The sequence below is a fragment of the Penicilliopsis zonata genome, assembly GCF_001890105.1.
Source record: "Penicilliopsis zonata CBS 506.65 unplaced genomic scaffold ASPZOscaffold_22, whole genome shotgun sequence".
NCBI classification, from domain to species: Eukaryota; Fungi; Ascomycota; class Eurotiomycetes; order Eurotiales; family Aspergillaceae; genus Penicilliopsis; species Penicilliopsis zonata.
The window spans coordinates 136,035-149,049 of record NW_019208930.1 but is presented as its reverse complement, the minus strand read 5'-3'; the positions used below and the strand labels follow the sequence as shown (position 1 = coordinate 149,049).

Below are 13,015 nucleotides of genomic sequence, written 5' to 3'. Positions count from 1 at the left end.
AGCGTCAGCGAATGCGTCCGGGTACGAACGAGCAAGTGAGGATGAAGTGAAGAGGAGGAAGCGAGTGGAGTGGAGTTGATGCCTTGGATTTCAGGCAGATTCAGCATGGGAATGGGATACACGCAGGTAACTATCACTACATACTATCAGAGCATTCTATTATAATTATATGTTTATGATTCTATACTTATGATTCTATATTTTATTTATCACATTTATTATTTACCTTCAATTATTCAGCTCTGTCGTATCCTATGTAGTATACTACAATTAAGTCATTCGGGAGTCACTCTCCCGAGGCCCGTCACGGTCCCATTCCCCTCACGATCCTGGTTGAATCGAACAGGCAAATCTCTGGCTGGGTGGACTCAACCGGATGCCCTCCGAGGTTCTCGGTCTTGCCGGGGACTCAAATGATTCAAATACCACCCCGTTCGCTGTCTGACATGGAGAGTTGATCGTTCTTCCTATTATTCCCCTTCCCCTCTTTCCTATCCCCCCCCCTCATCGACACAACACAATGGGCTCTGCCACGACGTTTCCCACCATCAAGGCGATCCGGACCTTTGTTATCGATGGCGTTGGTGCCGGCGGTGACTACCACAATGTGAGAGCGATTCGGATGTGTTGAGAGAATCTGGGTTGACGATGGCAGGTCAAAGGAGGCCACTGGCTGATTGACAGCGACATTTCGACCCCCATGGCCCGATGGGCTCAATACCGTGGATCTCGCACCTCCTGGGGTATCAACGTACTGGGCTCGTTCTTCGTGGAGATCGAGACGACCGATGGAACCAAGGGGTTTGCGACCGGGTTCGGCGGGCCGCCTGCTTGCTGGTTGGTGAAGCAGCACTTTGAGCGGTTTCTCCTGGGGGCTGGTATGGAAAAAAAAAAATCATCTGAGGCTTAAAAAAATAAAAAAAAATAAAGAGAAACTAACGTTTTAGATCCCCGGGATGTCAACAACCTGTTCGAGAAGATGTACCGCGGATCGATGTTCTATGGACGCAAGGGTCTCCCCGTGGCCGTCATCTCGGTGATCGACCTGGCGTTGTGGGATCTGCTGGGCAAGATCCGGGGCGAACCCGTGTACAAACTCATCGGCGGCACGACACGGACACGGCTCGACTTCTACTGTACGGGCCCGGAGCCCGCGGCGGCCAAGGCGATGGGCTTCCTGGCGGGCAAGGTGCCGCTGCCGTTTGGGCCGGACGAAGGCAACGAGGGCCTGAAGAAGAACGTCGAGTTTCTACGCAAGCACCGCGAGAGCGTGGGACCCGACTTCCCGCTGCGCGTCGACTGCTACATGTCGCTCAACGTGCCGTACACGATCCAGCTGGTCAAGAAGTGCGAGGCCGAGGGCATCAACATCGACTGGTGGGAGGAGTGCCTGTCGCCCGACGACTTTGACGGACAGGCCCTGCTCAAGCAGGCCCACCCGACCGTCAAGTTCACGACCGGCGAGCACGAGTACTCGCGCTACGGCTTCCGCAAGCTCATCGAGGGCCGCAACGTCGACATCCTGCAGCCCGACGTGATGTGGGTGGGCGGCTTGACCGAGCTGCTCAAGATCTCCGCCATGGCTGCCGCCTACGACCTGCCCGTCGTGCCGCACGCCTCGGGCCCTTACTCCTACCACTTTGTCGTCTCGCAGCCCAACACCCCCTTCCAGGAGTACCTCGCCAACTCCGCCGACGGCAAGAGCGTCGAGCCCGTCTTTGGCAACCTCTTCCTGAACGAGCCCATCCCCACTGCCGGCTATCTCGACGTCTCCGTCCTCGACAAGCCGGGCTTCGGCCTCGAGCTCAACCCGGCCGCTCCCCTCATCAGTGCAGACCTCATCTTGACTCCGGCGCCGCAGAAGAGCCTGACCCTGCCGGACGAGACGGTCAATGGCACTCATTAGATTATAGTAGTGTAAACGATTGATTGATTGATACCTGTTACGTTAAGAATGAACATTGAATACTACATTTCTTCCAACTCTTCCAATTCTTCCACTTTTCCCCTCTTTCCACGGATAATTCTCGTACTCTGTCCTTTCTCTTCTCCCTCTTATCCGCTTTTTCTTATCCACTTCTACCAATCATTCCAATTACTCTCTCATAATTCGCATTCAGCCGGTCGGATAAAGAATATCCAAGAACCCCGCGTCGGGCTATCATCAGCACGAAGACCGAGATATCCACCTATCAAAAATAAGACGAAGACAGTCAAAGAGTTAATACTGGGTATTCATCATAGCAGTATCGACTAGTAGTAGTAGTAGTAGTAGTAGTAGTAGTAGTAGTAGTAGTAGTAGTAGTAGTTGTCCTCAGTGTAGCTGTAGCTGTAGTGGTAGTTACTCACTGTAGATACTCTTGATACTCTTCATATTCTTCAACCCCGCTTCAACGATAACAATTCACCTTCTTCCTTGTCTTGACTCTTGTCTTTATTCTATTTACAGAGACCTTATTTCCCTCTTCTCATTACTGTCTTATCCATCTCCTCATCTCATCTATAAAATGGTCCTCCCCCAGCTCCTCGTCGGCAAAGTAGCTGCCATCACCGGCGGACTAACAGGAATCGGACGGGTGAGAAAACCACCATTCTTGAGATGAAGAATAGAAACTAATCTCTCGTTCTGTTTCTAGGCCATCGCCCTCGATTACCTCCGCCACGGCGCACAGGTAGCCGTGAACCACCTCGGCGTGGCGAACGAGGAGCCCCTCGTCGAGGCTCTCCGCAACGACGCCGCAGAGATCGTGGGCCAGGACGAGCTGGCGAAGCGCCTGGTGACTGTTCCCGGAGACATTTCACTGCCCGAGACAGGCTCGCAGTTTGTCTCGCGGACGGTGGAGGTTTTCGGCCGACTGGATGTGTTTGTGAGCAATGCGGGGGTGTGCAAATTTGCTGAATTTCTCGAGTACTCCTTACACTTTATTCTGCTATATTTCACTAGACAACCGCTCACTGCTAAAGACTTGAACCATCTCTCCTCGGACAAACGGTGTCTATCAATCTCTCTGGAGCGTTTTACGCCACGCAAGCCGCCGCCCGCCAAATGGCCCTGGCGCAGAGTCCCCCCGGCGGCTCGATCATCGGAATCAGCTCCATCTCCGCGCTGGTCGGCGGCGGGCAGCAGACACACTACACGCCCACCAAGGCCGGGGTGCTGAGTCTGATGCAGTCCACCGCCGTCGCGTTGGGCAAGTACGGGATCCGCTGCAACGCCTTGCTGCCGGGGACGATCCGCACGCAACTCAACGACGAGGACATGAGCAACGATGAGAAGCGCCGCTACATGGAGGGCCGGATTCCGCTGGGGAGACTCGGTCAGCCGCGGGATCTGGCTGGGCCGGCGGTGTTTCTTGCTTGCGAGGAGTTGAGTGGTTACGTGGTAAGTCTTCTGGCAAGAGATTTTTGTTGCTGTCCTTGTCGGTGTTCTAACGGATATAGACTGGTGCACAGTTATTGGTGGATGGAGGGTTATTTGTCAATCTGCAGTAATAGTATTCAGTAGATATATATATATATATATATAATAGTATAGTATCGTATAGTATAGTATAGTAGGTATGTATTGTATAAATTAATGTAGGATATTGTACGCCGTCATGGCAGTCTCTCCCCACACCATCTTCTTCTCCTCCTCACTCAAACCACGTCTTTCCAACACCCCCTCGACTGTTCTCCTCCAGCGAGTCCAGGAGACTTCGTTCCCCCCTCCCCCGACATTGCAGACCGGCCAGTCCGACCCAAACATCACTCGCCGGGCGCCAAACGCGTCAAACACCACGTCCGTCCAGGGCTGCAGCCGGTCGACCAGCGCCGTGTAGTCGGGCTCTTCTGTCCGCGACAAAGGGGGCAGCTCTGAAAACGCGCCCGAGAGCTTCATGTACGTGCGAGGGAACCCAGCCATGGCCTTGACCAGCGTCTTCCACTCGGTGAAGTCGGGGTGTGTCGTGCTGTCGTCGGAGAGTCGGAGGTTGGGTTTGCAGAGGTGGTCTATAATTTAGAAAGGAGAAAGAGAAAGAGAAAGGAGATGGGCTGTTTAAAGGTCTTACTGATGATAATAGTCGTTTCTCCTACTCCCTCCATCATCTGTACGGCCTCTCGCAGCTGCCACAACCCCCCCGATCGCGCGTCAACCCCCAGGTCAAACGTCAGACCCTGTCGACCAAGCCATCGAATCCCCTCTTGAAAGTCGTTTTGAAGCATTGTCCCGGCCGGCTTGTCTTGGACTAGGAACCGCACGCCGCGAATCTTCGCCCATACGCCGGGTGTCCGGGTGCGCTCCTTCACCTGCGCCAGATACTGCTCTAACACCTGCGGCCCTCCAGGCACCGGTGCCCAGGGGATTATCGCCAGACACAACGCGCTGTCTCGTTCCGTGTGTCCCTCGCCGGGAAGCGGCTCGCCCAGCGCGATGCGTGTTAGCAGCGAGACCTCGTCCAGGGCGTGGATCCAGCCGCCGCCATCCTTGTCGACGGAGGAGATCCGGTCCGTTTCTAAAAATATGAAGCCGCGGACATCGCCCGGATGCTGCGCGTTTGCTTCGGAGGACGCACTGTTGCTGGCTATGCGGTATTCATCCACTGAATGCTGTGCGCCTAGTGGGTTGGCCGGCCCATGCCACGCAAGCGTGCTGAGATGCGAGGCAGGGAACAGGTGGATGTGAGAGTCGACAATAGAAGCCATCGAGCGTTTCAAGGTTGCTAATTTATTTGCTAATGAAAAAGTTCATGGCCGTCGATTTATACAGTTCTTCTGGTCGGTTCTTTTCGGTCCAAAAGACCCCGATGGCGGCTATTAGGGATTTTCTCTCTGTCGCAACCATCACCATCACCACTACACAGCGCACACTGACCAGGATTACTACAATCTACTTGCATCCCCGCACCTAATGTCGGTGGACTCGCCGTTATCAGACCATCCCTGTCCATTTATCGGTTGTCTGATTGACACCGCATCGTGATCCCAGTTGCTCCGTATGGTTGGCTACCGAGGCCTGTCAAAAAGCAATGGGACGATTCGTTCCCCTCATTGAAATACCAATATGAATCCGGCTGATTTCAAACCTGATTGAGATGTCTAGGAACTGATTCAGCTACTGTGGTTCTACTACTGTCAATTCACTGTTGAGCACAATGACTCTCCCAGCAACGTACAAAGCGGCCATCTATGACCAGCCAGGCACAATCTCTACCAAGGTAGTAGACCTTGACCTCCCGGAGCCGGGCGTGGGCGAGGTTCTAGTCAACCTGTACAGATCCCATCACACTGTATGGGTAGAGCGATGGCTGATTGACCCAGTACTCACTCGGGCGTTTGTCGCTCCGACCTCGCGATCATGACCAATTCCGTACGTGTTTTCCTTTGATCTTGATTTTTAAAGAAGAGATATATAATAGCAACATGGTCGCCAACTAACAGATCAGTGGCAAACGTTTCCTCGCCCGACACTCCCCGGCCAGGTTGGTGGCCATGAAGGCGTCGGTGTCGTGGTCAAGCTGGGGCCATGGACCGAGTCGTCCGACGTCAAGATCGGAGACCGTGTAGGGATCAAATGGCTTGCTAGTGCCTGTGGGAACTGCGGTATTTGCTTCGTTCATTCTATTTCAGAATATATGTCTTGCTAACCTTACAACTTATTACTATTAGAACCCTGCCAGGCCGGCGCAGACGCAATATGCTTCAAACAAAAGATCTCCGGCTACTACACCCCCGGCACCTTCCAGCAGTATGTTCTTGCGCCCGCACGATACGTTACCCCCATCCCCGACGGGCTTGCCTCGGACGCCGCGGCACCCATGCTCTGCGCGGGCGTCACCGTGTACTCCGCTCTGCGACGGAGCAAGGCCCAAGCAGGGCAGTGGGTGGTCATCTCCGGCGCAGGCGGCGGGCTGGGCCATCTAGCCGTGCAGCTTGCGAGCCGCGGGCTAGGCTTGCGCGTGGTCGGCGTCGATGCGGGGAGTAAAGAAGCGCTCGTACGAGAAAGTGGCGCCGAGCATTTCGTCGATTTGGCCCAGTTCAAAGACGACTCTACCCACGACAAAATCGTCGAGCATGTGCGTTCGCTGGCGGACGGGCTGGGCGCCCACGCCGCCCTGGTCTGCACGGATTCCAATGCCGCCTACGCGCAGGCCCTGCGTTTCCTGCGCTTCAACGGCACGCTCGTCTGCGTGGGCATGCCGGAGGGCCGCTCCGTGCCCATTGCGTCGGCGTACCCGGCCGTCATGGTCCTGAACCAGTTGACCATCACGGGCTCCGCCGTGGGGACCCGTATGGATGCTATTGAAACCCTACGCTTTGCCGCTCGGGGAGCCGTCCGCTCGCATTTCCGTGTCGAGAAGCTCGACGCCCTAACGGATGTGTTTCGCGAGATGCACGAGGGGACTCTCCAGGGGAGAGTCGTCCTAGACTTACAGTAGTAGTTAGTATTGTACTTGTTTATAATTGAAGATATCACTGAAAACATATATATATATGATAATGTATACAGCCAGCTGCAATAAAGACATTAATAGATAATATCCTCCAGTCACTCAATAGTCCCCATCAAATCAGTAAAACGATGAATGTACGCCCGCGGGGCATGGTACTCTCTCAGTCTATGCAGCACAACGCCCAACTGCCCATGGAACTGCCGCAGGCTGGACGGGGCCACCTGTGCCAACGCGTCAAGAAGGAAGAACCCCCCCGCGGGGTCCCCGATGAGTCGGTAGTACAGGCTGTTGTTCTGCTGTTTGCCAGGACCAACTGTCGCCGGATCAATGCTCTCGGTTCCCTCCGCGCGCCTGGTGATCTCATCTAGCAGGTAGACGAGCGTCTTGGCCGCTCCCTGGGCGGCGACGGAGCCACGCATGGCCAGATTGTGCTCGATCCGTTCTGCATGGCGCCGGATGGTGTCCAGAGTCTTTTCTATGGACATTGCGCTCGGCGGCCGAGAGGAGGATCGGTCAAAGTCGGCGAAGAGCCGACGCAACCGTTCGTGCACTTTGTCGAAATAGATGGCTGCACATGCACCGCGGGGCATCGCCTTGCAGAGACTGGCGTACACGGCGTCGTCGTGCGCTGCTAGTCCGAACAGCGTTGCTTCCAGATCGCCCTGCATCACGCATTGCTCCGGGGTTCGGGAGGAGCGACTGTCGCCCTGCGTCTCGGCCATCAGATCGGCTCGGAATTCTTCGGTGAGTGTGTCCGCGCGGAAAGCAGAGAGGATGTCGCAGACCGTCTCCTGTCGGCTCATCGTCGGGACAACAGTGTCTGCTCCATCCCGCTCATATGGCCAGCCCAGGTGGGGGGCGAGGATATCCAGGCGTCCCGTAAGAAGGGTCTGGATGGGCGTTAGTGCGGGCGAAGAACCATTTCGCGCCAGGGGCACCCCGAATTGAGTCCGCTGCGAGTTGTAGTAGCCGTGAAGTTGATCGAGAACCCACTTCACCGTCAGTCAAAAGAAGTTTATGTGCCGGGGAGAGGGGGGGAGTACAAAGATGTGCTGGCATGCGACGTCCGGTCGAGCCTTGGAGGCCGAGCAGGTACAAGTCGACAGGCTTGAACCGATATGCACCTGCACACGCTCCGATAGATCAAAGTAGTAGTATCCGTTCGGACCGATGACTTGACGGCACCCGGCAACTTCGAATCGTCCGATCAAACCGAGGAGCGCTCGTGGGCCAGAGTCTCCGTCTAGAGCGGACAAATCGTAGGTGATGCCCGAGCCTGCTCGAACAGTGGAGGGAGCCCAAGCAACGCACACCGCGTGCCCTTCCTGCTCGCTCTCTGAGATATCTGTCGTCTCGCTCTCATAGCCCTCGTGGCGAGGGATGCGTGGTGTGTCTAGCGCAGATACCATATCTTCAGGCCAGACTTAAATAATAGACGTTTAACAAGACGAGCAATGCAGTAGATCACCTGTTTAGACTTGCGCAGAAGGAGAAGAGATGAACGGGCAACGGTTTATATATGCCTTGACTTTTTTGCCGCAGGAGCCCTCTTCAAGTCATCTGAGCTGACCCAGAGCCGCATGTATTGAGTTACACAGTCGACCTCGCTGTGCCATTGCGCAGACACTGCTGTGGCAGATCTTGGTGAACGGTGGACTTCTGACGCTCACTGGCTAGAAACTATCAGCTGCTAGTATTATAAACCAGTGGGTTGGTACTCCATGATTACTGTTCCGCTCCCTATGGGACGGGAGATCAATTCGAGTCGACTAGGAACAGCCATGGTGGGCTTGGAGACATCTGATTCATGGCCAGGGTGTCCATGGTCAATGATGCATCATAGACGTAACAAGGCTGAAGACCAGTCATCAAATGATCGGGCAGGAACTGTTCATTTCTCCAGCAATGCCGCAGATGCATCGGTAGATAGTTTGCCCCGAGAAACAATAGATGTTAGATCGTGCATGTTCTTCCTGGTCAGTGGCTTCTGTTGGCAGGACTCGTCTGTTCCGTTAGGAGGAACAGGAGGAACCCAGACATTTTTACCGTCATAGACTGTTGATAATATTTCTTGGACAGGTTGAGAAGTCAGAAGAGTAGAATGACCGCAGCATCAGCTGCTGCGCCAGATTATGAACGAAAGCTGAAACTTCGTCGCGACACAGCAGGTTGTGGACTTGAGGCCTGCGCCGCACGAACTTCTGGACAAGGCTGCATTTTATGGCATGCAAGGCTGACTTTTGTCGGAATGGGTCAAGATAATTGCAAGGATTTTCAACCTCACGGGCAATCCACAAGGCTGCTTGTGGATTCATCAAATAAAAATGTTACTTGCAAGATACCAATGCTGTATATATATATACCAATCGCTGTCTCAAACCAAACAATAGGCAAAGGTGGTAGGTAAAAAATATATTCAATTGAAAATGAAGGGAAAAAAGGAGACACAGATAAGGAAATAGCATGAAGGGTATGATGAAGTCATAATTCATTACTTCCAAAATGATTGCAACGGTGGGTGTCGCGTCTGAAAACCTCTCAACCAGTGACCCTCGCGGCATTCCTCTTCTTCGCTTCCTCCAGTGCTCTCTTCAGACGTTCCTGATGCTCCGGATCTTCCGCTGGTGGTTTTGAAAGAGTCGCAGTGCGGGGGCGAGGGCCAGTCAATAACGCCTCGACAGGGGGCGTCTCGGTTCTATGAGATGGCGGCTCCAGCAACGCCGGAGGCTCGGTCTCAGGGGTCTTGCCAATTGCCCGAAGGAGATCGTTGGTCTGGGCGATGATTTCTGCGGGACCTTTGCGGACACTGTTCAGCTTGGAAGTGAGATCGCTCTGGATCCTTCCATCCTCCTTCTGCTTCTCGTTCTCCAAGCGATGGAAAACGTCTTCGTCAGCGTTCGAGTAGCGTGCTTCGGCGACAGAAACGCTGTAATCCGCATCATTGAGCGACATGTCGGCCACCCCAAAGTAATGCAGGATGGACTCTGAGTCGGTTCGCAGCGACTCGACAAGCGTGGCGACAGATTTGAGCACCTGTTCAATCTCCAGATCTGACAGGCCAGACGATTTGAGTGCTTTCCCGTCAAGCTTTTTCAGTTTCGGAGCGATGTCATCAATTGTGCTTTGGTTCTCGCCTAGGCCTCGCATGATTGCATCGTCGAAGGAATCCATTAGTCTGTTAGCTCTCTCATCGCGATCCTTGGCTGCCTCTAGGAGGTTCTGCTTCTCCATCCGATCAAAGTCAGCATCTAGTTGTTTGAGCGCAGGTGAGCTACCCATGAAAACAAGAGGCCGCCTCTCGGCTTTCTTGCGTCGCTGCTCACGGTCCAACGCGATCTCGAGGCGCTTCTGGTAGCGGGCCTCGAGTTTCTTATAGATGTCGTTGACAGTCAACATGGTATGAGACACGTGGAATTTGTCGGCGGTAGATTCCTTGGTTCGGGTACTTTCATGATCCAGTTGACTGAGGATAGTCTCATAGTGGGCACTGAGCTTTGAAATCTCCCCTTTCAGACGGTTATCAAGAGGCGTGAAAAGATTTGTAATATAGTCATCCAGTTCCTTTCTCTCCTCTTCCAGCTGAACTCGGGCCTCAGTCTGCCGGAACTCCTCTTCAAGAACATTGATGTCTGCATATCCGATTGATTTGTCATTGAACATTGTGTCAATATGAGTTTCGGAATTCTCCTGCCGCTGGGCGCGGCCCCTTTCAATCTCTGTACGGCGTTCCTTTGCCTCCTTCTCCCAGACACCTACTGCGTCTTGGATGTATGTGAAATCATTGTTGTACTTCTCCAGATCTTTCCGAGTGGCTATATTCCAGAAACTTTCGGATTGTTTGGCCACCGGAGTCGAGACAAGCGAGCGCAACTCGTTGAGAGGACCGCTCGTCCGAGGATTTCCAAGAGATCCGGGAAGCGGGGGAGGGGGCGAGGCCTTTCGGAGAGGTTTCTTCTTATATGCGACACTCTTCTCTCTAATCAGGCCGATGAAAGTCTCGTCATGCTCATTCCGGGCAGGAACAACACTCGGGGTGTCTGATCTCGGCGTAGGCGTTGACGAAGAGGGTCCGTTGGACATGACACGCCCACTTTCAACCGATGCCTGGCGCAGTGCAGAGTAGGCCTGATATGCCGGCCTGTCGAACGTGAGGTGATCAGAACCTCGTTGCGGGCCTTCTGTGTAGCGAAAAGGGGTGTATATTGGTTGAGGTGGGTTACTCGTCAGCGGCTCTAGGGTTTCTTTATGAGATACACCATTGAACGAGGGAACAACTGGGTCCGTCGAGCCGCTAGTGGAAGCCGAGCTAGGAGAGACAGCAGGTTGATTGCTCACTGGTCGGCTTTCCTCACTTGTTACCTTAATTTGAATTTCATTGCTGGAACTGATAGGGGGGTTCACGGTTTGTACCGACGGTGTCGCCGAATCGGAACGTTCAGTAATGTGAGTAGAGCCTGCGACAGCCTGGGAGGCGCTCTCAGGTTTCTGCTCTTTTCCGCTTTCATGCTCGATGTTGTAAAGAACCTCGCGCAACTTGGTTTCCTTGCCCATGAATGCCGTAAATAATTTGTACCGATCTTCATCCGAATCTGCGACAGCTTCTTTCCGCAACATAGTTACATAGCGTGCCAACGAGGACTTGGACCAAGGGTCCAGATCCTCGTATGGATCCAGGTACTTGGTAGGCACAGTTGTGCTTTCAGCTTTCTTAGTAGTGGAAGAGTCGATCAGCGAGGATTCTTCCACCTTAGATCTTGGCTCCTTCAATGTGGCAGGGCTGTTCGATTTGTGCTTTGCAACGCCAAAAGGCTGTTGTTGACTTATGACGTGAGGCAATCGGTCTTCATTTTCCATTGAAGCCTGAGCATTTCGGCCGCCTGGTGATTTGTCTTCGCGGCGAGAGAAAGGCTGGGTCCAAGCTTCGATCACCCCGTCAATGCTGTCAGAGGGTCCCTCACTCGAAACAGTGCTCGCCATAGAATCAGCGGTGTCAGCCCTCTGCGGATGAAGTGGAGCTTGGCTCTCTTTCAATGGAGCGGAAAAGGCAGGGACATCGTTAGAATGGGTTTGGTCCTGTGGCCGTGGCGCAGGACTTGGCACCTTCTCACTATATATGGTTGAAGGAGAGCTGATGACCGGAGAAACCGCCGGTGCCTGATTGGTATGGGGTACTTCAGGGAGTGCAACAACCGTCGGATGAACCGAGGTAGCGTTAGCAGCTGGGCGAGGCGGTGGTACCTGGGTCGGTGTTCTCTGATGAAAAGCGTCAAGGTCGTCCACGTCTCCGGCAACTGGGCCAAAATGCTCCCAGTCAGATGGGCCTCCAAATCCCAGTGCGGAAGCAGCTGAAGGTGCTACTGGCGAAGTCACGAGAGGTGCAAGAGTCGGAGGCGGTTGGTGATACACTGTCGATGGAGGAGGCTGTGTCGGCGGGGTGGGCCTTACCATTGGGGGAGCAGGAGTATTGTGTGGAGGGCTGACCGCTGTCAAAGGCCCTGCATGTGGCACCGGGGGGGGCTGTGAAACTTGCGGGTCGTAATGGTGAGTAGGCGGATGATCTGAGTATGTCGGCTGCGGCGGTTGCTGCCAGGCCAAGTTGCTCTGCTGAAGTTTCTCATTCTGATAAGCCAGGGGGACCGGCGGTGGCGGCGGCGGGATATTATTCGACGGCTGTAAAGGAGGAGCAGCAGCAGAGCTTGGAGCCCACTGGGCTTGGTAATGATGATCTACTGCAGGAGGTGGAGGAGGAGGCGATTGAGTCGTCGCGATATACGGACTTGGCGAACTCCCGACCGGGGTTTGAGCATGACTATACGGTCGTTCCCCGGTACTTGCAGGCCGAGGCTGCAGACAGACACATCGTCAGTGACCGGTATACATTTAAATAAGCCTGCCAGCCCATCATCGGGCGAAACACTTACCGGCAGCGGTGGCGGCGCCTGGCCGTGGTACTGCTGGTTGTACCGTACCCCCCACGTCGTGGTGTCTGGCCCAAGCGGCGAATTTATATTGCTATTCACGGCCCCCGCTCCACCGGGCATAGGCCCATAGTTGTTTGGATTATAAGATCCTGTAGGAGGGAGCATGGGAGGTGGCGGCGGCGGTGCGAAAGGAGCCGTCGCTGGAGGGGCTGACGGTGACGGCGCGGGCATCTGCCATGACGGCGCCTGGTAGGATTGTCCAGCCGTCCCAGAGGACGAGATCCGCCATTCTGGCTGTTGAAACCCAGAATTCTGCTGGCCAGATGAGGGATGCGAGCCGTACATGTCTGCCAAAGTGGCCCAGTTAGCAGTGTTTGTTGTTGCCTGGGAGAGCCGCAGAGCAGATGAACGAGAGGGGTATCTCGCTGGCTCAGGATAGTGGGCTGGTCTTCTCACCTCGATTGTTGGACCGTATTTCCACAAGACACGACAAGAGATGAGAGCAGCCCGCGGTTGCTGATGCTGGTGGTTGCGTGAGAACTCAACCAGCAGTGAGTGAATAAATACTGTCTGACTGAGTGGTGAGGCTGAGGTCCTCCTTCTGTTGAATCCATCTCCGCTTCCCCACCTGACTGACGACAACCTCTTCAGAGAGAGAGAGAG

The 13,015-nt window shown here is 54.3% G+C and overlaps 6 protein-coding genes across 6 annotated transcripts; 3 read left to right on the top strand and 3 right to left on the bottom strand.

The window, feature by feature from the left end:
• Positions 1–401: 401 nt before the first annotated feature.
• On the top strand, positions 402–1,985 carry ASPZODRAFT_136800 (hypothetical protein). Its single transcript, XM_022724132.1, has 3 exons — positions 402–607; positions 656–878; positions 948–1,985. The coding sequence occupies exons 1-3, from the start codon at positions 521–523 to the stop codon at positions 1,904–1,906; spliced, it is 1,269 nt and encodes a 422-aa protein (XP_022577449.1). The 5' UTR covers positions 402–520; the 3' UTR covers positions 1,907–1,985.
• Positions 1,986–2,507: 522 nt separating this feature from the next.
• ASPZODRAFT_154918 (hypothetical protein) lies at positions 2,508–3,821 on the top strand (the record flags this gene model as incomplete). The annotated part of the gene is made up of 5 exons (XM_022726150.1): positions 2,508–2,576; positions 2,637–2,908; positions 2,965–3,382; positions 3,442–3,488; positions 3,584–3,821. The coding sequence occupies 5 exons, from the start codon at positions 2,508–2,510 to the stop codon at positions 3,819–3,821; spliced, it is 1,044 nt and encodes a 347-aa protein (XP_022577448.1).
• An 85-nt stretch (positions 3,822–3,906) lies between these two features.
• ASPZODRAFT_1242070 (hypothetical protein) lies at positions 3,907–4,813 on the bottom strand. The gene has a single exon (XM_022721389.1). The coding sequence runs from the start codon at positions 4,681–4,683 to the stop codon at positions 3,991–3,993; it is 693 nt and encodes a 230-aa protein (XP_022577447.1). The 5' UTR covers positions 4,684–4,813; the 3' UTR covers positions 3,907–3,990.
• On the top strand, positions 4,719–6,416 carry ASPZODRAFT_28793 (hypothetical protein; the record flags this gene model as incomplete). The annotated part of the gene is made up of 4 exons (XM_022728152.1): positions 4,719–5,248; positions 5,299–5,347; positions 5,424–5,580; positions 5,647–6,416. The coding sequence occupies exons 1-4, from the start codon at positions 5,133–5,135 to the stop codon at positions 6,414–6,416; spliced, it is 1,092 nt and encodes a 363-aa protein (XP_022577446.1). The 5' UTR covers positions 4,719–5,132.
• A 110-nt stretch (positions 6,417–6,526) lies between these two features.
• Positions 6,527–7,840, bottom strand: ASPZODRAFT_154915 (hypothetical protein; the record flags this gene model as incomplete). Its single annotated transcript, XM_022726149.1, has 2 exons — positions 6,527–7,423; positions 7,475–7,840. 2 exons carry the CDS (start codon positions 7,838–7,840, stop codon positions 6,527–6,529), a joined length of 1,263 nt encoding a protein of 420 aa, XP_022577445.1.
• A 1,129-nt stretch (positions 7,841–8,969) lies between these two features.
• Positions 8,970–12,472, bottom strand: ASPZODRAFT_75221 (hypothetical protein; the record flags this gene model as incomplete). Its single annotated transcript, XM_022730029.1, has 3 exons — positions 8,970–11,455; positions 11,540–12,275; positions 12,353–12,472. The coding sequence occupies 3 exons, from the start codon at positions 12,470–12,472 to the stop codon at positions 8,970–8,972; spliced, it is 3,342 nt and encodes a 1,113-aa protein (XP_022577444.1).
• Positions 12,473–13,015: the final 543 nt, after the last annotated feature.